The sequence below is a fragment of the Elgaria multicarinata genome, chromosome 6 (assembly GCF_023053635.1).
Source record: "Elgaria multicarinata webbii isolate HBS135686 ecotype San Diego chromosome 6, rElgMul1.1.pri, whole genome shotgun sequence".
Lineage (NCBI taxonomy): Eukaryota > Metazoa > Chordata > Lepidosauria > Squamata > Anguidae > Elgaria > Elgaria multicarinata.
In genome coordinates this window covers 108,163,137-108,190,771 of record NC_086176.1, presented here as the reverse complement: position 1 = coordinate 108,190,771, position 27,635 = coordinate 108,163,137, and the positions used below count along the sequence as shown (strand labels likewise).

The following is a 27,635-nucleotide window of genomic DNA, read 5'->3' as shown; positions in this document are numbered from 1 at the left end:
TATTGACCATTAAGAACCCAATAAGAAAAATAGAAAGAATCAAATATCAGTTGAGGGAATTTGAAGAAATTACAGGGTTAAGAATAAATTGGTCTAAATCAGAGATGATGCTGTTTAATTATACTAAGAAGGAAGAAAAGGATTGGGAACATAAGGGAATAGAAATGAGAGTTAAGGAGGAGATTAAATATTTGGGAATCAAAATTACAAAAAATTTAGAGAATCTTGAAAAGGAGAATTTAATGAGGTTAAAGAAAGAGGTATTAGAGAAATTGGAGAAATATAAAAGACTAAATTTATCTTGGTTTGGAAGAATAGCTTTAATAAAAATGAAGATTTTAGCTAAAATTAATTTTGTGTTTAGGATGTTACCAATAAAAATATCAGAAACCGAGATAAAAAGTTGGCAAAATATTATTAATAAATATTGTAATGGAGAAAAGAGAGTAAGAGTGAATAAAAATAATTGGTATCTAAGCCAAAAAAAGGGTGGATTGGGTCTCCCAAATATAAAATTATACTACGCAGCAAATAGATTAAGACATATTGTAGAAGCAATTATAGGAGTAGGAGATTTACATTGGATGGAAGAAAAAACTATATGTAATGTAGAGATGAGTTTGGATAATGTCTTTTTTAAAGATGGAGGGAGAAAGTGGGTTGGAAGTATAGATAATCCACTCTTGAGGACTCAATGGGAAATTTGGAGTAAATTTAAAGGGAAGTTGCTTCCGAGCAACTCTCCCTTAGCACCGATAATAATGTTAAAGAATTTCCCAGAGGATCTGAAGGGTAGATTATGTAAAATATTAAAAGAGAAAAATAAAATGAAATTAAAGGATTGGTTAAGAGATATAAAAACAAGAGAAGATATGGAAAAATTGTTAAAGGAAAAAAAATTATCCTGGTTAGAATATGGGCAATTAGAACAATGGAACAAAAAGTGGATTAAAGATAATAGAGTTTGCAGAAAGATGATGAAGTTTGAAGAGTTAATAGTAAATAAGGAAAAAGGTAAAGGAGGTAGTATAGTTTTAAAAGGGTTAATGAGTGAAATATATAAAATATTGTTAGAAAAGGAGTTTAGAGAGAACTCAGAGAAAATGGTATGGGAGTCAGATTTGAAGGTACAAATAGGGCGACAGAGATGGGAGGGACTATGGAAACAAAGAGTGTTGAGAAGTTTGTCAGTGAGAATAAAGGAGAATTATTTTAAAATTTTGTGGAGGTGGTACCTAACCCCGATTAGATTGAATAAGATAAATGATCAGCATTCAGCAAATTGTTGGAGAGGTTGTGGGGAAAAAGGAACGTATTTACATATGTGGTGGGAATGCAAATATGTACAAAGATTATGGAAGATGGTGTTTTCAGAAATTGAAGATATAGTGGGAATGAAAATAGAACAAACACCAAAGATTGCATTACTGTCACTATTTGAAGATATAAAGTGTGGAAAAGAAACTATAGAGTTGACATCGAGTTTGCTGGTTGCAGCACGATTGATGGTAGCCAGGAACTGGAAGATTCAAGGGGAATATTCTATTGAAGAATGGTATAAAGAAGTATGGGATATAGCCATTAATGATAAATTGACATGTAATATTAAGTGGAGAAAAGGCGTAACTAAAATAAATGAGTTTGAAGGAATCTGGAAACAGTTCCTAATATTCGTGTTTACTAAGGGAAGTGGGAAACCGCCAGCAGAAGAAACGATCAGATTTTGGACTCAGGAATAGATCCCGAGGTGGGGGGTGCACTTTTATGTTAAGAATGATTATGTTGTAGTATGATAATGTATAGGTAATACTTATTCAACATATATGTACTCAACATTTATTCAATATGTATGTAGCAGTTGTTTGATGTTTTCTTTTTTATTATCATTATTATTGTAATGTTGTATGTTTATATAGTGTAGAAAATAAAAAACAATATAAAAAAATAAATAAAAGGGGGTTGGATAAATTCCTGGAGGCAAAGGCTATCAATGGCTACTAGCCCTGATGGTTGTGTGCTATCTCCAGTATTCGAGGCAATAAGCCTGTGTTCCCCAGTTGCTGGGGAACATGGGTGGGAGGGTGCTGTTGCACCATGTCCTGCTTATTCATCCCTGGTCAATGGCTGGTTGGCCACTGTGTGAACAGAGTGCTGGCCTGATCCAGCAGGGCACTTCTTATGTTCTTATTTTATATAACCTGATGCATATGGGGTAGGACAAGGCTGAATTCTCATATCCACCTTGGCCTGAAAATGAACTGGCCTATCCACCATTTGACTTGCTGGTATGCATGTCTGTAACACAAGTTAGAAGCTGGGTTCGCACCACGGGTGGAAAACGTGTTGTGACCATTCTCAGAAGGCTATGCCTCTCTCTCTTCAGTGAAAGACAACGCACAAGGACAAGCTGCAGTCAGGATGGTGATTGGCAAAGTTGGGAGTTTCCTGTAGGGATGTGCTCCGCTTCTCTTCGGTTCAGAGAAGCAGGAACGAGGCGGCCTAATTCGCCTCTGGAAAAGGCGGAGGCGAAGAGAGTCAATCCGGAGCTTCGCCTGCAGGTAAGTGGGGGGGGAGGGGGACTAATCTGGCGCTGCCGGCGCCGCCATCTATGCGGCGGCGGCAGCGCCAGGTAAGGGAGCAGGGAGGAGGGACACTTACCTTCCTCCATCGCGGGCTTCAATTGAGGCCCCGGTTGAAGCCGGAAGTGAAGGCCGAGGCCTCTTCCGGCTTCAACCGGGGCCTCAATTGAAGCCCGCGACGGAGGAAGGTAAGGGGGCGAGGTGGGTGGGTGGCTTATCTTGCGCCGCTGCCGCCATCCATATAGTGACGGTGGCGAAGCCAGATTTCGCTCCGCGGAGCGGGAGACGGGCGGAGCGGCGCGAAGAGTATCATGCCCGATCCGGATTTTCCGGATCGGGCCACAAAGCGGATTGGGGGGTCCGTGCACACCCCTAGTTTCCTGCATTTCGAGGGAGAAAACGTATTACCAAAAGAATAAGCACACCTTTCGATAGTTCCTTCTGACGAACATTCCTCGGGTGAAGGCTTGGATCGTGATGGCGGCTCCACGGATTGTTTGGTACGCACGGCGGACCCGCAACATTCGATATTGTTTCTGGAAAATAACGGCTGCTCTCGTTTTCCTCAGACGATCAGCCAGTCTGTGGGAGAGAGCAAAGATGACGAAGATTAATAACAGCAAATGGTACCCTACAACAAAAAAATGTACCTACAATCCCTAACAGGAGTCCACCTCTTCAGGGTTCCAGCTGGCCAGCCAGGCCGTGTTCCAGGATACTCCATTTGAACTCCCTTCTCATTTTGCTTTTCCAAGCATTCTTCGGCTACTAAGTATGCTCAGTCCGTACTGGGCTGGTTCTGAGGGATAGGGTGTCCCCTCATGATTCCTTCTTTCTTGGTGGCCCTGTTTGGCTTCATTTCTGTTGGCACTCACCGCTTGAGTTCTCTTAGAGAGAGTGATCCCCACTGAAATCAAGAACACCAGCCACAGTGCTTTGGAATATAATATATATAAACCTTTCCAAACGCTGCTTCTTCATTCTTCTTTAAAACAATTACTTATAAATCACTCTGAACTTTCAAGACGTTTTACAGTTCGCATGCTACACTTGTGAAGCTTGTCGCCATTTCTCCTATTTCACAGAAGGGAAACCGAGGCTGAGAATAGATGGCCGTGTGCTTAGCTGATCGTGGAATCCTGCTGCTGATCACAGGGTCTGAAGTATGATCTCCAAAGGTGAAGATGGAGATACTCACCAAGACAGGTGGGAAGTGGTTTGAACACACATTCTCTACCCTGAAAACAAATGTCTCAGAATGCAACAAATATGTGTTGAAACCACTTTCACCATACAGTCCCATTTGTCTCCCTCCAGGGTCTTTTATTTGCATCTGACTTCACTTATGAGATGCAACTTCACTAAATTGGAGTGCTCGTGGAATTGGGGGAGGCGCTACTGAACTGATACTGCACCTATTTCCTCCATTAACGTAATAGTAATATGCAGAAATATCCGTGTTCCTTCTGTCCTTTGTCCTTATTCTTCCGTCTGCCATCTCTTCCCCTCATCTCCTGAAAGCTATCCTAGCATGAACACAACATGTTATCATTCTTTGCACTTACATGGTGCTTTCCCCAAGTATTCATATACATTAACTTTGTAGTCCTTACAACCATTGTAAGACAAGCCAGAATGACTGTTCCCATATTATAGAGGGAAATAATAGAAGTGGTGAGCGAGCCCTTCTGGCTCAGGTTGGACTGGCTCAGAAGCAAGCTGAACCATTTCCCAGGAAGTCAGGAAATGGCGCAATGCATTTCTGAGCCAATCCAAATTCTGCCTGGCTTCACTTCCTTGTAAGAGCCCCCCCACAACCAATGGCCTCCCTTCTTCACATCCTGCTCTGATCACCCAAATCCTTGCCCCTTCCCCTTTAAACTCTTATTTACTGACTGAGCCAATAGTAGTAGCAGCACTCTGGCAGCAGTGAGAAGGAAAGAGGAAGCTCTCTTTGGCTGGGGCCTGGCATGCTGCATAAGCCCTGCGACCCTTAGGTAGTTTTCTCAGAGGCTACAACCAGGCCTACGGAGCACGCTAGTGCCAAGGGCCAGCCAGAAAGGAGAAGGAGAGGAAGCCCTCTGGCTGGAACATCACTGAATGGCTACTGCTGGCTGAGCCACTGCATGTGATTGAAAGAGGGACAAGGTGCTGTTGGTTTTTTTGCAAGACCAGGGGCCTGCATCGGAGGATGGGAGTAGGTAAACTCAGTGGAGGCTGGTGGCTCCAATTTCAGTCTCCAATCTCACCACCTTGGAGAGCTTCTTTAGAGTTCTGGCTGGTTCTGACTGAAACCCAGAATGGATTCACAGCCCCACTGAAATCGGAGCGGCCAGTCTAAACTGAGCATTCTTCTCCAACTCAGATTTTTATCTACCCTGTTAGAGGTGAGCATTGCAAGAACCTGAACCTCTTATCTAGGGTTGGGCCCAGTGAGCTTCGGTGGCATCTCTAGAACATAGTGGCTTGCCTAAGGCTGCCTAGCGAGTCCTTTGCCAAGACAATGTTTGAACCATGGAGTTCTTGATACACAGTTCAGTCTTAAATAGCTAACAACCCACTCCCTGTATCCAATTCCACTGGTAACCTCCTGGCGGAGTCTGTTACGACAACGGAACCACTTACCTAGGGAGATTGTGGCCTCTCCCACACTAGAGGCCTTCAAGAGGCAGCTGGACAACTATCTGTCAGGGATGCTTTAGGGTGGATTCCTGCATTGAGCAGGGGGTTGGACTCGATGGCCTTGTAGGCCCCTTCCAACTCTACCATTATATGATTCTTTACTGGTGCAAACTCCACCGAAGGCATCAGTGGCATGTTGTAGAAGATAGGCGGCCTCCTAAATTCAGCACACAGGACAAATCTATTGCCTTGTCCACTCAACAGATAAGATAATCCATTTCCTATCTGGGTATCTTGCAAAAACTTGGCTGCAGTATCTGAAAAGTTCTTATTGCTCTTTCAGGATTAAAGGAAAGGAAAGGAAAGTAGCCCATATATTTATACAATTTCCCTTAAGTGCTCATGCTCTGGCATTAAACACTGCAACCCTAAAGATGTTCTCGTCAAGGTTAGCTGTTCCAGTCCTGAGCACCAAGAGCAAGTGTAGTGCAGCATAACTACTGGTTGCAAGGAATCCAGCACAACGGCAGCAAATTGATTTGACATTTAGAGCAATGCACACTGGTTTGGCAACATCGAGGGTTCCAAGAGCTCCAAGCAATCCCAACATGGTGCTTAATTTGGGATGCATTTAAAATCCTTGTGCAACACTGCAGTTCAGAGCGTTTACTTAGGGAATTTACGACCAGCTCATCATTACATCTTCCTCAATAAATATTTATAAAACCAGAAGTTTTTTTAAAGACAGTTAAGTGTGCTTCATTGGATTTTATGATTTTGTTCTTTGCTTGGAGCAATTAAATGTGAACACAAATTGTGGAAGTGGAGATGGCCGATCCAATTTCCTGTGGAGTTTTGATTCCTGCAGGCCTCCCCGTTTTTGTCATATTAGAGAAGTCAACCCTATTACACAAGGAGGGTGGAGGTGCCAGCATATGCGAAAAAAAGTCTTTCACACACTCTGAGACGCACGTAACCCACAAGGAATAGGCTTCAAAGTTACTCCAAAAGGAAAGAGACTAAGGCCATAGCTAGACCTAAGGTTTATCCCAGGATCGTCCTGGGGTCAAACCTGTTCATCTAAGTGCCACACAGGGCATCCAGTGCTCAGGCAGGGACGTACCCGGGATGATCCTGGGATAAACCTTAGGTCTAGCTACAGCCCAAGTTAAGAGCAGATGATTTCAAACAAACGTCTAAAATACTGGCTTAACAAGCAGAGAGGATGTCAATGATAACCCTTCATGACACTTCCTGTTGACAAGTTCTTCCACAGAGGTTAAATGCATCAGAGAAGCAACATCAGTCAATTCTGAGAAGCAACATCAGTCAATGCTGGTCTCCAATGGAGGCCACCATTCCCCCACTGGTGACCAACACTACATTGAGATGGAGCATGTTTCTAGTGCGTTAGGGGGATTTAAACATAGCAGCAGCAACATGGAGGTGCTGGGAATGATACTAGTGAGTTTCATGCTCCTGCCCTCATACTTTGCCCACCCCCGTAGGGTTGGGGGAAGAGAATTTGGTAAATCCCTAGGTTCATACGAACTGGATGTCAGCCTACACTATAAAAATGGCTTATTTTCAAAGTTATCAGTGTTCAGAAAATAATGCTTCTCTACGTCATTCCAGAGGGGGGACCCAGTTATCTTGAGAAAGTGCTTCTTACGCTCACCTGCGTGCCAGGTGCCCTCGGGTGTGCCTCTGGATTCTTAAGGCTGCCTCTCTCATCTTCCTGTATTTCACTCTCTGAAACCAGCCGCGCATCGTCTTCTGTATCATGATGGTGGCGGCGCGGAACTTATCTGCCCGCAGTTTCTCCAAGTATGCAACCTGGCCAGCACGGAAAAAGATCTTTGTACGTCCAAACTGGAACTTGTCGGGATCCTTTTCAAAAGCATAAAAGGAAAACTAGGTTAAGAAATGCAAACATTTAACTTTCTGCCATCTGCACGTAAGAGTCTGTATGACGATTTACAAGTGGTTGACATTTTAATGCAAACGTTTCACAACTATGCAGATCATGGGTGTCCCAAAATGGGACATTTGATCCCTTTCCCTCCTATCAGGATAGGGCATGAGGAATAAAGAACATAAGGACACCAGGGTCAAATTAGTACACCAAAGATAGCTCCAAGTCGCCTCTTTTCTGGCTACCTATGGAACTTCCTAAAATTGAAACATGTGCAGCTTCTAATTTATTTTCTGCTGCCTAGGACACTGGTGGTGCAAGTCCACCAACCTTTCTGCCTTAGAATCATCCATACCACAACAGCAGAGACCATCCTTTGTACCCAGAAAGTTCCAGATACAATCCCTGACATCTTCATCAGCAAGGGATTGGAAGGACTCTTTCGTCTGATGCCTTGGACAACTGCTGCCAGTCAGAGTAAACCTCAATACCTGACAGAACACCTCTCCCGACATGAACCTACCCATACACTGCGCTCATCATCTAAGGTCCTCCTCCGAGTGCCTACTCCAAGGGAAGCTCAGAGGATGGCAACAAGGGAGAGGGCCTTTTCAGTGGTGGCCCCTCAATTATGGAATGATCTCCCTGATGAGGCTCACCTGGCGCCAACATGGTTATCTTTTTGGCGCCAGGTCAAGACTTTTCTCTTCTCCCAGGCAGTTAACAATGCTAAGTTTGTTTGTTTTTTAATGGACCCCAGAACTATTGTTTTTAAATGGATACCGTTGTTTTTATACTGTTGTTTTTTATGTTTTTTATGGTTTTAAATTGTGTATACTTTCTAATGTTCACTGTTTTTAACTTTTGTAAACCGCCCAGAGTGCTTTGGCTATGGGGAGGTATATAAATTTAATAAATAAATAAATAAAATAAACTCATGGCCCTCCAAATGTTTTGGCCTAGAACTCCCATCATCCCTCACCACTGGCTATGCTGGCTTGGGCTGATGGGAGTTGTAGGACCACAAGTTGCTGCTGACTTGAGTTAAAAAAGGGGGAAGCATCTGCCATGGAGAGATTGCCATTTTATGCATTACTATTAATGCAAAATACAAAGACAAAGATGTTACACGTGCATATGAATACATATGTGTGCAGCAGACACATTTACCAGAATGTGCATCATGTACCAGGGAGGTGGGACTGGATATACCTGAAAGGAGGAACTTGCACAGGTGATAGCTGTGCACACAGCCTATACTATTTTCCTGCATCTTTCCTGTTAGGATGTGGCAATCGTATGCTACTACCCATATGTAGGAGATAGTTGGGAATGTCATGCCTGGAAGCACTCCGTGTCCAGAAGTTGAAAGGTATGTTGAAGAACATTCCTTTGTTTTCGAGGAGTGCAACTGATGTAGGTGCAGTGATTTATTTATTTTTGCACCTCTGAGCAATACCATATGTACAAACAAAAACTGAGAACACTCTGCTATAGGCAGAATATAACCAGGGACTCAGGAGCTCTTTCTACAACATAAATTTATAGTGGTTTTATACCAGCGTCATTGCCATAGCTTTCCCAAAGAATCCTGGGAGCTTGGGGAGTTGCTCAGAACTGGGGATCCCTAAGCCCTCCCCCTGCAACAAAACTACAATTCCCAGAATTCCCTTGGCACGAAGGAACGACTGTTTAACCAGCTTAAATAGTGCAGATATAATGCCCCATTTGGCTCTAATACGGTGAGATTAAAAACGAACAAAGGAAAGTGCAAGAAGCTGTTAAAGTGAGTTGCAGAGTTCAGATGTTCCAAAAGAGTTCTTCTAGATTAAGGGCAAATCAACCGTTTCCATGGCCATGTCTCATTTAGTAGTTTTAATCCCACTGACAGCTCCCAGGTCCTTCAGGTTACATCAATATACCTGGTTAACTGGAAAATATGTAAGGAGAAATTTAGGAATACTATGGCTTTGAAGTGCCAAAGCTACATGCAGGTGAGATGGGTAAGGAGGGGGTGCTCTTAATTGTGCTCACCTTAATGAGGCTTTCTAGCAGTGTTTTACAAATCAATTTCTTGTCTTCCTTTTTGGAGACATCCCTTTTCTTCATAAGAATTCGATACCTATTCAAGAAGTCATGGTAGGTCCACCTGAGAAGGAAGCACAAAGACTTTCAAGTCACTTATTTAACAGAAAACTAGATGAAAACCATTGCAGGGTATGGGAACCCATAGTTGCTCCTTGAACTATAGAACTGGGACAGCCCCCCAAACAGAGGTTAGTAATGTTATATAGTGGATCCACAGAAGGAAGCCCTGAACACCTTCCCACTGTCAAGTGATGAAAGTTACATTCTGGCTCATTCTTCGACTTGCAATGGCAAAGCAATGAGCATCCTGTATTTGGAGATGTCAAATTCAGTTCCCAACCTTTGCAAAAAAGATTGCAAAACCTGCAAAACCTAGAATTCGCCTGAGGTGCATAAGCTTTGAACGCTAAGCTTCAGTTGCCAAACTTGGGTTTCCAGATGCTAAGCCTGCCATACAAAGTAGCATTTGCCAGACAATTTGGATTTAATGAGCACAAAAATCTGGGAACCTATTCTTACAAGCATATCTGTAGGGACTTCATACAGGATGATTTCCCGACATGGATATTGCTTATATAAAAGGCAACAACCCACCCACCCCAAATACATCTGAGGTACACTGACATCACATAGTGACCACACGTAGGTCTCTGCTGTTGTGTGTTAACTATGGAAAATGTGATTGGGAAACTGTGATGTATACATAGCTGAATGCATGTTTCACAGCTGCGTTCACTTTTAATCTACTGTTGTTCATCCTATGCACGGAGGAAAGTTAGACAGAGACAAACCAAAAGCTGTGAAGCCAATCAATGAAACTTCGTATATATGGAAGTCTAGTCTGTTACAAGTTAGATGGACAAGCGGGAAATTACAAAGGAGTTTTTGGAGGCATAGTGATCCATCGTCTTCTTAAGACAAAGGCTCAGTTCAGACAACACATTTCTCAACAGTGGTTTTAGAACTCCATGGTGGAGTTTTTACACCACCGTTGAGAAAAGTGTTGTCTGGCAGGAAAACTCCATGCAATGGCGGAGGTTTTTTTGGAAAATACTCCACACAGAATATCCACGCTGTGTAGAGGAGAGTTCCTGCACAACCGTTCTGTTGCGTGTTCTATGGCAGGCTCCGTGGAGTTTTCCATTGTGTTGAGTTGTGTTGAGTGCCACTGTAGAAGAGCTGCTGGGATTGTTTTTTGCAGCAATGGCAGATGGGATGCCATCAGGAGGACTGGGGGAGGAGAGAGGGCAGAGGAACTGTCAATCAAATGTCATGTTGCCTTTTACTCAACTCCACGATAGCCCACAGTCACACAACAGTGGAATCAGAACATGTTGTGTGGAAGTACCTCCTAAAAACTCAACCATTGAGTAGAGTTTTCACACTGCATTGACTAATGTGTTGTCTGAACTGAGCCAAAACTACACAAAAAGGAAGAAGTGAGGGAAGGGGGCACTTACATGGCTTGCTCCCAACCCCTTAATGCAAAGCATTAATGGTTGGAGGACTTATATCTGTATAAGTCCTCAGCACCACATGCAGCCGCAATGCTTCAGGCGTTACCAACCATCCTTTCCCAACTGGATGCTCTCTTGTTTCGGAGATATTCCTGACCAGATGGCTGGGACTGATGGGAATTGAAGTCCAAAACAACTGGAGGGCCCAAGGTTGGGGAAAGCTGGTTTAGACAAAGCTTCCAACTTCAAGGCAAAGCCGAGTTTAGGGATGCTGACCAGACAGTGTGAGGCTTTTCCAAGCTCCCACCAGTAAACCATATTCTGTAAAGTGACCAGATTGGGGGCTGAAAAGCCAGGTCTCCCAGGCTTGTCACATTACTGCCAGATTGTTCCAGACCCCACCTCAAAACATGGATCACCAGATTCTGCTAGGTTCAATCCTGGCAAGTTACCGTTTCAAATTACATGTCCACCGTCAGGGGAAAAGTGGATTGCCGATTTATTCAGCCATTAAACACAAAATGCAAACAAATGGTGTGGAATGCACTGAACGTAATTCAACTGCTGTGAATTTCCAAGCTCCGACACACATAAATCAGGACAACCCTGCTTCCTAATCATCTCCCTGATGAGAAAACCGAGGCCTTTTGCAACCACTGCTTCCACAAGAGAAATTTGGCAGCTCCAGTGGGCTTTGTTAAACCTTTGGTTTCCAATTAAATCCTTAAATTAAATCTTTGCATTAAAGATTTGGGGGCAGCGCTGAGAGACAAGCAGTCTGTGGCAAAGCTTGAATTCAAGGAGCTTGAGCACTATATTTTCCTGCTCAGAAGAGGCATCTCCCGCCATCATATTTAGATTTAGAGCCCGCAGAGTGGATTCTGAAATTGGCTCACTGTCTGCCAAGTTTCAGCCCACTGCAAATTAAAACTGCTGAGTTATAGACCTCTCAAAATGAACCTTTTAAATAGAATCACTAGGAGATTCTGGGGTTGCCAACAGCTGCAATAATTAAATGCACGCCAAGTATCAAAGAAAGAAAGAAAGGGAAGCATGTATCTTAAAACCATGCAGAGCTGCTCAAAGTTGGATGAGGCAATGCTTCTGCCTCTAGCCTTTTGCAACAATTCGAATTCATACTCTGGCAAAAGCCAAAAAATAATAATCACATTTTGCCTTCTTTAATAGGTACACCTTCCCCTGCCCACCGCCTTACGATGTGAATTCTCCACTACTTAAAATGCCAAAAGCACAAAAAGAACGCTGCAAAAACAAGAGCTTGCATCCAACACCTTCTACAACAAAGTTGGGGTTGTGGCCCAGCTGATGTCCCAGTGATGTTCTTTTCTTCCTGCAAAATGCGGCTACATCTATGGCGGTCTTGTAGAACAAAGGCTCATAAACTGCATTGCAGAAGCGTAACCAGCTGCTTGTGAGCGCTGCACATTTTTCAGTGCCCTGATTGGGTGAACGGCCATCTGTCCTAGTCTGCCCAACTGCAGCAGCCTTACAGGTGGGCTCCCATTTTCCAAACTAAGTTGCAGCATTAAGACAGGCCCTGGGGACAGACTTTTTGCACCCAAACCCTAAATACTTGCAATCAAATATTTGCATATTTTGCATAATTTAAAGTTCAGCTTCTCAAAAAATGATTTTTTAAAATCCGATAAAAACACAGAACAAGAAACTGCAGGAATCAAAAGACAAAGAACATCAGGAAAAGGACTGGTTGTTGGTGAAATATAGAAACATGATATACCTTCCTATCTCTCCTCTCTCATTTCACTCTCCCATCCCCCTCGTATCCTCCGTTCTTCAAATGCTATGTTGCTCTCCTGCCCAAGAGTTTCTATCTCTCTTGCCCACCTTCGCCCGTTCTCTTTGGCTGCCCCGTTTGCTTGGAATACTCTTCCAGAGAATCTACGAACTACGAGTTCCGTCTTAGATTTTAAAACGCGTTTGAAAACGCATCTGTTTTCCATAGCTTTTGGTATTTTAGCCTGATTTACTGTTCTCATTGCTATGATTATTCCTTTATTTCTGTTTTGTGTAACCCCTTCCCCCCCCTTCATATGTTTTAATGTGATTTTAGACTGTAAGCCTCTAGGTAGGGTATTGCTGTTTTATTTCTATATTCTGTACAGCACCAAGTACATTGTTGGTGCTATATAAACAAACAAACAAATAAATAAATAAATAATAACACCTTGTCTTATTAAAGACGTAAAAGATTGCAACTCAGCGATTCCATTATGCTTCCAAGGAACCTGCTGCCTAGGTGTGTCATACATAGTAACTTCCATTGGTCATAACTACTCTGGAGAAACAGACCCCAGATGAAAACTAGAGACGATGGACTTAACTGTGGTAACAGTGCTGAAGCTGGAAATTAAATCCCTTCAATGAATGGATTCAACTCGCAGCAGAAGGGGGAATAAAAAGGGGCCAGGAAAAGGTCCTCCTACCATAATATTTGGGATCTTAACTCCTGTGACAGACAGCAATACAAAGAACAATGATAGTGTCACAAGGTATGAATGTAATGTTATTGTTGATAAGAATTCATTGTATTTCATAGGAGTGCTATTCATAGTCATCTGTGTATGCTAACTGTAAGAGATTGCTAACAGAGTGATTAGCTATGTTTGTTTGTTTTCTTTATTGCATTTATATTCCGCCTTTTTTTCCTCCAAGGAACCCAAGGCAGCGTACATAATCCTCCTCCTCTCCATGTTATCCTCACAACAACAACCCTGTGAGGTAGGTTGGGCTGAGAGTCTGTGACTGGCCCAAAGTCACCCAGTGGGTTTCCATGGACGAGTGGGGACTAGAACCCGGATCTCCCGGCTCCCAGTCCAACCCGTTAGCCACTACGCCACACTGGCTCTCCACGTCTGCTGTAAGGCCCACCTGGCACCAACACTGTCATCTTTTCAGCACCAGGTGAAGACTGTTCTTTACTCCCAGGCTTTTAATGGCATGTGATGTGGCACTTATGTCAGCTATCTGGAACATGTCAATTATTAAAAAGAAACGTTAACTGAAAATGTTTTTAGCTGTTTAATCGTTTGAAATTTTGTATGTTAATTTTTTTTAGACTCTGCTTGTATCATAATGTTGTATGATGTTGTTTTGTGTGTGTTTTATGAATCCTTGTGAACCACCCAGAGAGCTTCAGCTATTGGGCAGTTTAGAAATGATGATGATGATGATGATGAAGCAGCAGCAGCAGCAGCTAGCTTGAAGTACAAAAATTAGTAGCTCCATGGGGCTGCTTTCTGGAGCAGAAGAATGGTGCTCTGGGAGAGGTTAGCTTAACTCTTCCTCCCATGCCTTTTCCCCAATGCTGCTATTAGCTCTGCTGAGAAAGGAGTGATTTGTGAAAGTTATCTCAAAGGGCATGATCAGCTGGTGCCTGTCACCCTCCAGGACACTGCAGTCATTCTTGCCTTTGTCATGGGGGCTGTCTTCTCGGGGATCATTGTCTACTGTGTCTGTGACCACCGGCGCAGAGATGTGGCCATTGTGCAGAGGAAGGCGAAGGAGCTGGCCCAATCCTGCCAGGGCTCCATGAGCAGTGTCACCAAGCTCAGTGGCCTCTTTGGGGACACTCATTCCAAAGAGCCCAAGCCTGAAGCCACTCTCACACCCCTGATGCACAACGGCAAACTTGCCACCCTCGGCAGCACGGCCAAGATGCTCATCAAAGCTGACCAGCATCACCTGGACTTGGCTGCTCTCCCAACACCAGAGTCCACCCCAACGTTCCAGCAGAAGAGGAAAAATGTGTTCTTGAAACTGGGGCAAAAGAGCTTGTCACGTCACAAGTGGGTTAGTTGATGCTTGGACACATAAGTTCATTACCTCATGAGAAGATAGACCTTCGCAAGGGTGCTTCTAAAGTCACCAGTAAAACCCAGCTGTATTGAGAGGGTTAGGGACAGGACTAAGGCCAGGTCAGACGCTTTGGTTGAGGTCAACAACATAGAAGTTATAAAAAGTAAGATTTTGACAGAATGTTGTGATCTGGCTGTTAGAATCAGCTTCAAGTACAATGCTCAAGAATATTTCTGTAGTAAAGTTGGCACAGAACACAGCAAACAGTTTACAAAACCCAAGGCTCTTAAATAAAATCCTATTTTTTTAAAAAAAAAGAGGGATTAAAAAACCCTTGATTGGTAGCTACGTTAATTTATGGGGCCTGTTTCCCTAGGAGGGACCACAAGGCAGCCGAAGGCACATTATGAAAAATCATTCTGCAGAGAGGGGTGCCAGTGGAAAACATTTCAATTATGTATGTGCAATGTCTGTAAAAGTTTAGCAGCTGTGATTTTTACGCCAAACTGGTACAGGGCTGCAGTATCCGACAGACAGTTCAGATGAACGAAAGAGGCATGAGTGAGAAGTCTGGAACATTCAAGTGACAATTCAAACCGCTCCTGGCTAGATGAGGTTATATATATGGTTGAGGTGAGCTTGCAACCGGTAAGGACAACCAAGCCATCACAGAGATTTGTGATATATTTTTAAAGAAGGGCAGAGAAATATTTTGATAATATGAAATGCTGCTGTTTTATCATAATCATCAGTTGCTATTTGCACAGAAACAGAAGCAACGTTTTGAAAAATGTCGGAGATTATAGATAAATAGATGAGTTTTCTGCAACAGGGAGACCACTTTTCAAACCAATCTGCATTATGACACTCCAAATTCTGCACCAAGAAAAGCTGAATTCTGTAACCTGCATCACTATGCAAATCATCAAAATGTGTATATTTCTGTATAATATATTTGGCAATTTTTACTATTCTATCTCTGTCATTATCCCCTCAGGGAGGAGCAAGAGGTTATTGTAGGGTGCCAAATCCCTACCTATAAAATTAGACATCTGATTCATCCACCATTGTCCATTCATTTTCAAGCATGTCTTCAGACCCATAAGGGCTAGAAACTTGCTTTTAACAATAAAAAGTTACTCATGAAAAAGAATTCTGCATCCAATACCACATTCTATATTTTCCTTGCACTTCTGTAGAATCGCAGCTTGCCAGTCTGGAAAGATGGAAGAGGAAAGACCGATAAGGTACAACTGTAATTTAGAAAGTGATTCCCGACATGTTTCGGCTGTATTTCTCAAGGGAATTTATTCACCAGCGAGCCAGACAAAAACTTGTATCTCATTGGAATATATTGTATATAAAGGACCTCATGTTTGCAGGTGTAGCTCCTCTATATAGGATAGACCTGAAGGCACTAGAACATTGTGTCTAGCTAACTGTTGAATACATTCCCATGGTGAAGACAGCCAAAACATGTCAGGAATGAGTAATTAGATTATAGCTGAATTGACAAGGATAAACCATGGCTGTTCTCATGTAGAGACAAGTGACTGGGTGAACTGGCCCAGTGAAAAAAGAGGGGACACAGCTCAGTCAATAGAGCAGAGAACATGCTTGGCATGCAGAAAGATCAGGTAGGAGTTGACTGAGATGTCCTTTCTCTGTCTGAGACCCTAAAGAGCTGCTGCCAGTCCAAGCAGACAATACTGGACTACATGGACAAATATTTTGACCTGGTAACAAGCTTCTTGTGTTTCATTCTGTGGCTTGAAACCAGGGCTGGCTCTACCATTAGGCAGAGTGAGGTGGTCGCCTCAGGCAGCAAATGTCAGGTGCGACAGCAAGGTGTTGGAGATTGCTGTGAGCCATACTGCCTGCCCTGCGCCTCCTAAGCTAGCCTGCTGCCTTTAGGTGTGAAGGGGGCGGGGATGCCGTCCCATTACTAGGATTGAAGAATGATTCAACTGCCAGTCTAGTTGGCCTTTGTACATGGAATCTTGTCCTTTGCATCAAGCAGTAAAATTATTATTATTTATTTATTATTTTCATCAAACCCAGGTGAGGCAGTGACTGTTCTGAACCAGTGCCTGGGCACGGTAATGGACTAGATGAGGGCTAACAAACTGAGACTCAATCCAGACAAGACGGAGGTACTGTTAGCGGGTGGTTCATCTGTCCGGCGAGGTGATGTTTGCCCTGTCCTGGACGGGGTTGCACTCTCCCTAAAGGATCGGGTCCGTAGTTTGGGGGTGGCTCTTGGATCCAGAACTGTCACTTGAGGCACAGGTGAACTCAGTGGCAAAGAGCACCTTTTATCAGCTTAGGCTGATATACCAACTACACCCTTATCTGGACAGAGATAGCCTAGCTACAGTTATCCATGCTCTGATAACCTCTCGCTTGGATTACTGCAATGCGTTATACGTGGGGCTGCCTTTGAAAACGGTCCGGAAGCTTCAGCTGGTACAAAATAGGGCAGCAAGGTTATTAACAGGGACTGGCCGGCGAGATCACATTATGCCAGTCCTTTTCCAGCTTCATTGGTTGCCAGTCCAGGTCCGGGCCCAATTCAAAGTGCTGGTATTGACATTTAAAGCCCTAAACGGTTTGGGGCCAAGTTATTTGAAGGAACACCTCCTCCCATATGTATCTGCCCGGACCTTAAGATCATCTACAGGGGCCCTTCTCCGTGAGCCCCTGCCAAAGGAAGTGAGGCAGGTGGCTACTAGAAGGAGGGCTTTCTCCGCTGTGGCACCCCGGTTGTGGAACGAGCTCCCCAGAGAGGTCCGCCTGGTGCCTACACTGTACTGCTTTCGTCGCCAGCTGAAGACCTTTTTATTCACTCAGTATTTTAACACTTAATTTTAACTTAAATTTAAATTTTACTGTTTTAACTCTGTATTTTAATCTTATATCAACTTTGCTGTGTGGTTTTATCCTGGTTGCACTTTTTATACTGTATTTCGTAATTGTGTTTTTAAGCTGTTGGGTGTTTTATTGTGGTTTTAATTTTTGTGAACCACCCAGAGAGCTTCAGCTATTGGGCGGTATAAAAATGTAATAAATAAATAAATAAATTTATTACATTTAGATCCCGCCTTTTTTCCTCCAAGGAACCCAAGGCGATGTACATAATCCTCCTCCTCTCTATGTTATCCTCACAACAGCAACCCTGTGAGGTGGGTTGGGCTGAGAGTCTGTGAACTGGCCCAAAGTCACCAAGTAGGTTTCCATGGCCGAGTGGGGACTAGAACCCGGATCTCCCGGCTCCCAGTCCAACACCTTAGCCGGTAAACCACACTGGCTCTCAAAATGTCTTGGGCTGGCCCTGATGGAAAGAACCCAGCTGCTCAGACAGCGATTACCAGAAGCATACTTTTAATGTTTACTATTGTATACTTTTGATGTTTACTATTTTTAATGTTGTAAACCGCCCAGAGAGCTTCGGCTGTGGGGCGGTATAAAAATGTAATAAAATAAATAAATAAATAAATAATAAATAAGTAACAGATATATATCAGTAACAGAAAAGTAACAGAAAAGTTCCACAGTTGACAGAGTGAGTTTGGCAATAGTTTTGGGGGAGGGGACATGAAATAATCAGGGGCAAAGCATTTCCCTCACTTACTGATGGCAGCATTCACTCCCTATCAGCTGCTGCATCCTGGATTCCACCCCCCCGCCCCCCCCAAGCTCTTTCTATTCCTTCCAACCCAGAGAGGGAGCATTGCTTCCTCCTGTTGCCTGTAACTCTGATGTGTTTTATCTGGATAGAAAGAAACAGAAGGAAATTTGAAGAAGTAAAAGAGGAGGAGGAGGAGGAGGAGGAGGAGGAAGCCCCCACCTGTAGCAGGAAAAGCAATGTCTGCCACTTCCAGAATCATATCAACAGGCAGCAAAGAAAAAGGTGTGTGGAGGCAGTTTGGGGAAACATCTCCACTACGTCAAATTCGAGCTGAGAAACCTCTTTTATGAACATCCAGCTTAGCTCTAAAAATAATGCACAAAGTATTAAGTCCTAAATTTGTGAATTCAAACCAAAGAGGGGCAGCCACAAAGAGACACGCTTAATTCACATTTCCCAGTTGTCCCAAATCAATCCATTCACCCTTTTGTTACGCTGCCTCAAGGCTCCGCGGTGCAATCCCACCCCCCACCCACCCCTCACAAAACAGGCAGGAGTTAATCCAGCTTAAACCACTTGCCATCAAAATGTCTCAGGCCTTCTTTGTCAACAGGAGAAAGCTCATGATGATGGGGGGAGCCGGGGGGAGAGAAAACGGACTCAGATATGTCCGTCACAAGGACTGTTGATTTGCTTCCATTCAGGAGGAAATAAATTTGATTGAGGCAACGGTGCTAAAAAGTTGGAAAATCCCTTCCAAGAAATTGCTTCAACCCATGAGAAGAAGATGGAATAAAAAGGTATCAGGGGAAGGTCTTCCTACTGTAGTGTTCTTCTTCTTAAGGTGCCGCCTCCTATCGGAGGTTAGCTATCATTACAGCTACTTTTGTTTTTGACACCACCGCTCTAAATAATTGTATAGAAGTACAGCTATAACTTTCCCTCAAGTTCTTTAGCCACGATGTTCATCTTCTTCCCACTGATGTAGTGTTGCGGAATGTTAACTCCTGTGACAGAGAGTGATCCCAAGTCAAAGGATAAAATTGGGATAGGAAGGGGAGACTGAGGCCTTAGCTAGACCTAAGGTTTATCCCGGGATCGTCCCTGCCTGCTCCCGGGATATCCTGTGGGTCATTTACATCAGTGGTTCCCAAACTTTTTCAGGTAACCGCCCCCTTGGTTCCACAAACTCATGCCCAGTGCCCCCTACCCTACACTATAAAAATCATTATTCAGAATAGCGGTTTTCAACGACCCACTAAGGAAGATAATAACAATAAAATTCAAAACAGTAACAATTAATTGAATATTTATTCAAAATCCGAAGCACCCACCACAGGCTTGCTGAGCGAGCAAACACCTCTGTTTTGCAGCCGGCGTGGCAGGGCACACCAAGCAGGGTATGTCTCTTCATTAGCGTTTTGGTGCTTTTGAAACATTTCAATTCACCATTAAAAGGACTCTTCTTAAACGGTATTAATACATGTGTGGATTCTTCCCCTATATGGCCTAGGACCAAACTACCTTCTCCCATAAAAATGTCCCTGGGTGTTAAGACCTTCTGGAGAGGCGCTTCTTGGAAAAGACCACCTCGAGTGCCCCCCTGCTGCCCCTTTGCCTCTTAATGCCCCCCTGCTGCCCCCTTGCCTCTTAATGCCCCCCTATGAAATCCAACCGCCCCCAAGGGGGCAGTACCACCCACTTTGGGAAGCACTGATTTACATGAACAGGGATGACTCTGGGACAATCCCGGGTTAAACCTTAGGTCTAGCTAAGGCCTAAGACACACGTACACAGAGGGAGGGGAGGGGAGAACTGGATGAGAAAATCGCTCTAAGGCTAAACCATAATCAGATGTTTTGGGTTTAAGGCAACAAAATGCATAAGCATAGGTGCTGCGTGAATAAACCAGCTGTGGGGATTTCTCTGATGTCTCTGGATTTTGCTGTGAAGACCAACAATCTCAGTTTCTTTACTAAAGGTTAAACACAATCTAGATCTCATTACATCAATGAATTCTACATATGATTTACAGGTTGACCAGTTGACATGAAATGGATTAGCAACCAACTCAGAAGAGGAAATCCTTCACATAACATGTGGTTAACTTATGGAATTCACTACCACCAGATGTAGTGATGGCCACCAATTTGGATGGTTTTAAAAGGGGGTTGGATACATTCTTAGAGGAGAAAGCTATCAATAGCTACTAGTCCTGATGGCTATGTGCCACCTCCAGTATCGGAGGCAGTGAGCCTGTGTACAACAGTTGCTAGGGAACATGGGTGGGAGGGTGCTGTTGCACCCATGTCCTGCTTGTGGGTCCCTGGTCAACAGCTAGTTGGCCACTGTGTGAACAGAGTGCTTGATTAGATGGACCCTAGGTCTGATCAAGCAAGGCTCTTCTTAGGTTCTTACGTTGTTAATTTACATGGATTTTTTTAGAAGATTAGGTAAATTCTTGAAGGACAGATCTAACAATGGATGCCCTATGAACTCATTCTCCAACCATGGGTTCTTATCTAGCCAAAATGGCAGAATCCATGTAGGAGGGATCAACAGGCTTGGAGGAACCCCAAGGTTTACAGAAGTAATGATTGGGATCCTGAACTGATCATCCGCACTACAACATTTTGTTGCAAGTTTCTCTTGCTATCCATGATAGCTAAATGGAACCTCCATGTACAGAGGCAATATAATTCTAAATACCATATAGAATCATAGAATAGTAGAGTTGGAAGGGGCCTACAAGGCCATCAAGTTCAACCCCCTGCTCAATGAAAGAATCCACCTTAAAGCACACCTGACAGATGGTTGTCCAGCTGCCTCTTGAATGCCTCTAGGGAGGGAGAGCCCACGATCTCCCTAGGTAACTAGTTCTATTGTCGTACTGCTCTAACAGTCAGGAAGTTTTTCCTGATGTCCAGCTGGAATCTGGCTTCCTGTAACTTGAGCCAATTATTCTGCATCCTGCACACTGGGAAGATCGAGAAGAGATCTTGGCCCTCCTCTGTGTGACAACCTTTTAAGTATTTGAAGAATGCTATTATGTCTGTCCTCAATCTTCTCTTCTCCAGGCTAAACATGCACAGTTCTTTCAGTCTCTCCTCATAAGGCTTTGTTTCCAGACCCCTGATCATCCTTGTTGCCCTCCTCTGAACACCCTCCAGCTTGTCTGCGTCCTTCTTGAAGTATGGTGTCCAGAACTGGACACAATACTGGGGCAAGCAACAGGGAAGGCTATCACTGTTATGACTATGTTTATGAGCAACCTGCAACACATCTGGCCCGCCGCTACTTGAATAAGAAGAATGAACGTTGGTCTAGTCTAGCAAGGTGGTTCTTAAATTCTTACAACTGGCCATTCTGGTGAGTTTTAGCTCACTCACCTGAAAGCTCTAATGTTCACACACAGGGGGAATTTGTGGGTGATAGTTGAGGAGCCCAACTATTTAATTCCATATTTGTACAGCACCATGTACATTGATGGTGCTATATAAATAAATAAATAATAATAATAATAATAATAATAATTAGCTTTCAGTGTAGCCAGCTTCTAGAAAGAAGACTAATTGATTCAAGAACAAAGAGATAGGGTACCATGCTTTACACAAAAAGGCTGTGATTGATACATTATCCACTTCTCAGGTATGGGGCTTTCATCATGGAAGTTCCGAATAATAGACTTCTCTGCTCCCATGCAATGCTTCAAACTGAATGATGCCTTTTCGGTTTACATCAACACGAAACACAAAAACCCTGTATTTTGAGATACAATAAAACCTCAAACAAACATATCCCCACACCCTAGAAGTCAAGACTTTTGACAAACGTAGTATTTAAGGCCTGTGTATTGTAATGTGAAGAACTGACAACGTATTTCCATGGCAGACTTTGAAAAGCCTCTCTATAAAGCCTCACCAATCCTGTGTTAAAATGAGAAAATCTGTCTTGAAAATGGTTGGCTATTGTTGCACACACACCTCGCTCTCCACTTCGTTTTGAAAAGGTAGCAATTTAATGGAGGGATGTACAAACCTGTCCCTATCATTTCTGCCTCATTGAAACGTGGCATTGCCAGTTTTGGACATTTATCTCCAAAAGTAGATATGTAATTTTCCACAAGGTTAGTACCTGCCTAAGGTGTTAACTATCTTGCCATTACACCGAATTAATCTTTTTAGCTATTGCTTATCCTTGTTCCATGTCAAGGTATTACTGGGTCTTATTGCTCTTATGATGCGGGACTATTGCTCAAAAGTGTGGATAATAATGATAATTGCTCCATTCTGTGCAATTAGGTTAACTGTGAAACACACTTGTCAGAAAACAGTTGCTTTCTTCAGGACGTTTTATCTGAGGCTGAAAACACAGATTTTCTTGCTCCCAAAAATGAAAATCAAATGTTAATCCACACATTAAGAGAATTTCGACAAAGTGTCCAACACTGAAAAGAAATGGACACATTCACTGGTGTCAATGATCCTTTAGCAAGAATGGTATTGTCTGAACAACCATCTGTCAGGGATGCTTTAGGGTGGATTCCTGCATTGAGCAGGGGGTTGGACTCGATGGCCTTGTAGGCCCCTTCCAACTCTGCTATTCTATGATTCTATGAACAAAGCAGGTCCATTGTCACAGTTCCAAAACAGCTGAAGAGCTGTTAAAAAAATGCAAATCTGAAGTACCTGCCTAGGCACGGTAATGGACTGGATGAGGGCTAATAAACTGAGACTCAATCCAGACAAGACGGAGGTACTGTTAGCGGGTGTCCAGTGAGGTGATGTTTGCCCTGTCCTGGACAGGGTTGCACTCTCCCTAAAGGATCGAGTCCGTAGTTTGGGGGTGCTCTTGGATCCAGAACCGTCACTTGAGGCACAAGTGAACTCAGTGGCAAAGAGCACCTTTTATCAGCTTAGGCTGATATACCAGCTGCGCCCTTATCTGGACAGAGATAGCTTAGCTACAGTTATCCATGCTCTGATAACCTCTCGTTTGGATTACTGCAATGCGTTATAAGTGGGACTGCCTTTGAAAATGGTCCGGAAACTTCAACTGGTACAAAACAGGGCAGCACGGTAAGTAACAGGGACTGGCTGACGAGACCACATCGCGCCACTCCTTTTCCGGCTTCATTGGCTGCCAGTCCAGGTCCGGGCCCGATTCAAAGTGCTGGTATTAACATTTAAAGCCCTAAACGGCTTGGGGCCAGGCTATCTGAAGGAACGCCTCCTCCCATATGTACCTGCCCGGACCCTAAGGTCATCCTCAGGAGTCCTTCTCTGCGAGCCATTGCCAAAGGAAGTGAGGCAGGTGGCTACCAGGAGGAGAAGGGCCTTCTCTGCTGTGGCAACCCAGCTGTGGAATGAGCTCCCTAAGGAGGTTCGCTTGGCACCTACATTATATGCTTTTAGATGCCAGGTGAAGACCTTTTTATTCTCCCAGCATTTTAACAGCCTATAAATAAATTTTAACTTGGTGTTTTAAATTTGTAATTTTGCATTGCTGCTGTTTTTATCTGGTTGAGCTTTTATATTGCATTTTATAGTATGGTTTTATACTGTTGTTTTATACTCTGAATGTTTTTGATTTTTGTGAACCGCCCAGAGAGCTCCGGCTATTGGGCAGTATAGAAACGTAATAAATAAATAAATAAATAAATAAATAAGAGTTTCAAGTTCTACATGAATATTTCACAGAGACTTCAAATTCCCATCTATTACTAGACAATTATGGGCATACCCTCAAATATTTGCTCATTGGCTTTTTCTGTGTCCATTCAACTTGGCCAACAATGTTTTCTCATGCGAAACACGCTCCCCATAATATGATACTGCCAGCATGACCTCTCAAGAGTTTCACGGAAGTGACTAAATCCATTTACTTCTTTGCTTTCACCGTGGAATCAAATTCTGACTTTAAATGCTATCTACTAAATTAGCTTATACAGGGAAATTCTATTCTAGTGCCGTGATTAGTCACTATCTCAATGTTTTTGGTATGATATAAAACCGTAGCCTTGCCGTTCTGCTATCAGCAATCAGGAATGAGCAAAAAGCTGGCAAACCTAAAGCCACTATCTCCTAAAAAGAGAGTAGAGAATAGCCGAGGACAAGAAACAGTACAACAACATCGTGGGGGATTCGAAGAGCAATCCTGAACTCTCAAAACCAAACACATCACTTTTGCTAAAGAGCAACAACCGAAATAGCGACTTCTTCCTTCTCTCTCTGTCATGATTCCAAGGCCTTTTACTGAACCCCTCCCTCAGGACTTCAAGCTGTAACCTCTGGTGGGTGGCTAACCTAGCGGACCGCTCCCACCTCTCCCTGCTTGACCCTGTGGTGGTCTCTGGGATCTGTCAATTCCAATGTTCCCTTCCCCTCCGACAAAGACGAAGTTCCCAGGGGCAGGGAGGATGATCTCTAAGCCTGGGCTTCCTGTCCGATAAGCTCCTGGGAAGATTCCTCCTTGACTCCTGAAGACTCTTGGAGAATTTCCTCTCCAACCTCCTATCTTGTCTCGTTTACTTCTTCTGCAGGCTGATTTGGGGTACACACCAGGAAACCAGGCCTGATCCTGACACTCTTGTCCATGCTGTGCACTTCAATGGGGGTCATACAAAGCAAAACAAATCAAGCTGAACTACGTGGTCTTCTACACAGAGAGACTTGTATGGACAGCTGTGGATGGAATCTGTAGCCACAACTGTTAGCTCAGCCATCTGTCCTGGTGCAACGAAACGTTTCCTGACCTTCTGTTAAAAACAAAATCTCGTCTTACACGGAGCTGTTTTGCACGTATCGCTAATTGAGAGTTTAGTACAGAGGTGGGCAACAAGTGGCCCATGGACTGCACAAGATCCCCGGTCTTTTTTTATAGCCCTCACCCTCGCTGGGCCACTGAAGTTTGGTGGTGTAGCAGCAGCAAAAAAATCCCATTATGTCTTTTAAAACAAGGTACAGGAAGCATGTGCATTGTTCGAGGGGCCGTAGCTCAGTGCGAAAGAGCACATCCTTGGCATGCAGATGGTCCCAGGTCCCCAGCTTCTCCAGGTAGGGCAAGGAAAGCATTATGAGGGCAAGCTGCAACAGAACTTGGGCTTTCATGCTCCCCATTCCTGGCCAGAGAGATGAGGGAAGATTATCGCTCATTGTAGCTTATTCTCGTAACACTGAACCATGGTTTGGCATTACATAGTAACTCTTCCACAGTGTACTGGGAAGCTCAGGTGCCTGGAAATCAAGAGGTTTTTTTCTGCATTAGGGCAGTGATCATCTTACAGGGTTTTTTTTTACTGTCCATCTGTCACTATCCATTAGTTCTTAATGAACAACCAAGTAAACTCAGAAATGCACACACTAGGCAAGTTTTCTACACACACACACCCCTCTATCATCTTTGTTAGCAATCTTTATCTTTGGCTTGTAACTTGCTGTTTTACTGAACTTTTTTTAAAAAAACTGTCTTTGGCTTTTGAATACGTTCCCCGACATTGCGTTAAATTTTAAAACATGTTTTCGAATAGTTAATTTATGTTTTTTAACTCTGCTGTTGGCCACCTTGAGCTCTTTGGAGGAAAGGTGAGATATAAATGTTTTAAATAAATAAATAGCAATGAACTGGATGGATTTACGGTTTAGCAGTTAACGAATTAAAAAGCAGCCAACGACATGATGAATAGCTGCCTTCAACGTAAGCAAAATCGCATCTGGAATGAAACGAGAATTCTGAGAACAGAAGTAAAGCCACAACAATTTTGCCCAAACACAAAGGATTCTGGGGAGAAAAAGTCCAGTTTCATGTGTTCCTTGGACAATGCTGTTGCTGCTAAGCCAAACCTCAAGGGTCCTGGAAGGTTTCCTTCATGGCGGAATCTCAAGCAGCCAATCCTTCACTGCTGCCTGAAAATGGTCCAGTCCAGGATGAGCTTTCGTCACTAGGTTCTCTTGATGGAATAAACTGGCCCAGGGTTACAGGTCAGTCTTGCATTAAAGGAAACTGGCACAGAACAGACCCTTAGGAAGACTGCTCTGGTAATTAAACTGTAGATTTCATTCTTACATGCCCATCAAGTTTAAAGTAGCATATTTCTCCTGATATTTTGACAGGTTACCATAAATATTATATACAGGCCTTCCATTGCTTTTGGGATGGCTTTAAATAGTAATGGCAACGTGTTTCTTTCTCTCTTTTTTTTTAAATCGACCTTATAGGAACAAGTATAATTTCTTATTAAGGTCTGCTGAACTTTATCGTAACGGTTTATCTGTGGATGATCGGGGGGGGGGGAATGTATGATTAACACCCTTCCATTTTGTTAGCCCAGCAGTATGGCTGGAATTCCTTATGAACACTGAAGGAACTAAGTTGACTATTCTAGGCACAGATAAGAATCGCACGATGCAGCTTTTATGCCCCCTCCTCCATTCCCTGCAAAGAAACTAAGCCTGGCGTTGTTGATTTTTGTTGTTTTTAACTAACCTGCTTTTTGCTCAAAGAACTCCCTCCTCTCAGGAGTAAAAAACAGACTAGTAAATATTTTTTCCAGCTAGATACCTTTGTGGGATTATTTACAAGGCTGCTGTGGATGGCCAAGATATACGAAGCACCTATCTGAAAAGCAGCTCTGCCCCTGGGGTTTTGTTTCCACCTCATCGCTCCTCTCTTCCTGATTTCCCCAATACCCTATTACAACAACCCCTATCAACCCCATGCTGGCTGGGAATGATAGGAGTTGTATTCCAACCGATCTAGAGGGGACCAGTTTGAGAGACAGCTGCAGCAAGCTAGCCTAGCTAATATCCATTAATAGCCTGAGAACTTGTCTAATCTCTTTTTAAAAGCTATCTAAAGGATGCCTGGGTGGTGTTTGTGAACCGCTCAGAGAGCTTCGGCTATTGGGCGGTATAGAAATGTAATAAATAAATAAATAAATGCCCTGTTACTTCCCCCCCACCTCCCCACCTCCCAGTCCTGAACCAGCCTGCTCTTCTTTCCCTTGATTCCTCCATTGTCATTAGGGGAGCCTCAGATCACGCTGCTGCCCTCCCTTCTTTTTCCAAGATACATCGGTTTATTCTTCAGTGTTTGGTAAAGCCCTAAACTGCCTATGAGCTGCAGCTGAACAGATACAGTATATGCAGCTCTGAGAGCTTTACTGCATGAGGCATTTATTGTGCACTCTTCAATGCCTACTCACAGCTTTTTACGGGTCCTTTAGGGAACGTCAAGACCTCCAGATTCGCTTCTGTTTGTGAATGCACTTTCCATGAGTAGCAAAAATGGGATATTATTTCTGATGGTGGAAAGAAAGCTCCGTTTCTACTTCTGTATTTTGCTATTCTGCTATACCACAGTGCCACCTAGAGGTTATGTAGCAGAAAAGCAGGAAATGAAACTTTGTGTAGTGCTCAGATCCCAATTCTGCGATGAAACCAAAAGTAGATGCAGTGGCTTAACTGTCACCACAATTCAGTGCCATCTCCGTTCCTCATACACCACTTTTG

General features: G+C 43.5%; 1 protein-coding gene across 3 annotated transcripts in view; it reads right to left on the bottom strand.

Annotated features, from left to right (window-relative positions):
- MYO5B (myosin VB) overlaps nt 1–27,635 on the bottom strand; it is a 339,709-nt gene that overhangs the window by 76,052 nt on the left and 236,022 nt on the right. For all 3 annotated transcript variants that reach the window (XM_063128253.1, XM_063128254.1, XM_063128255.1), the window contains 3 exons: nt 9,151–9,265; nt 6,880–7,091; nt 3,005–3,161 (listed from right to left, as the gene is read on the bottom strand). In XM_063128253.1, coding sequence (XP_062984323.1) covers nt 3,005–3,161; nt 6,880–7,091; nt 9,151–9,265 — 484 coding nt within the window. The remainder of the gene's footprint in view (nt 1–3,004; nt 3,162–6,879; nt 7,092–9,150; nt 9,266–27,635) is intronic.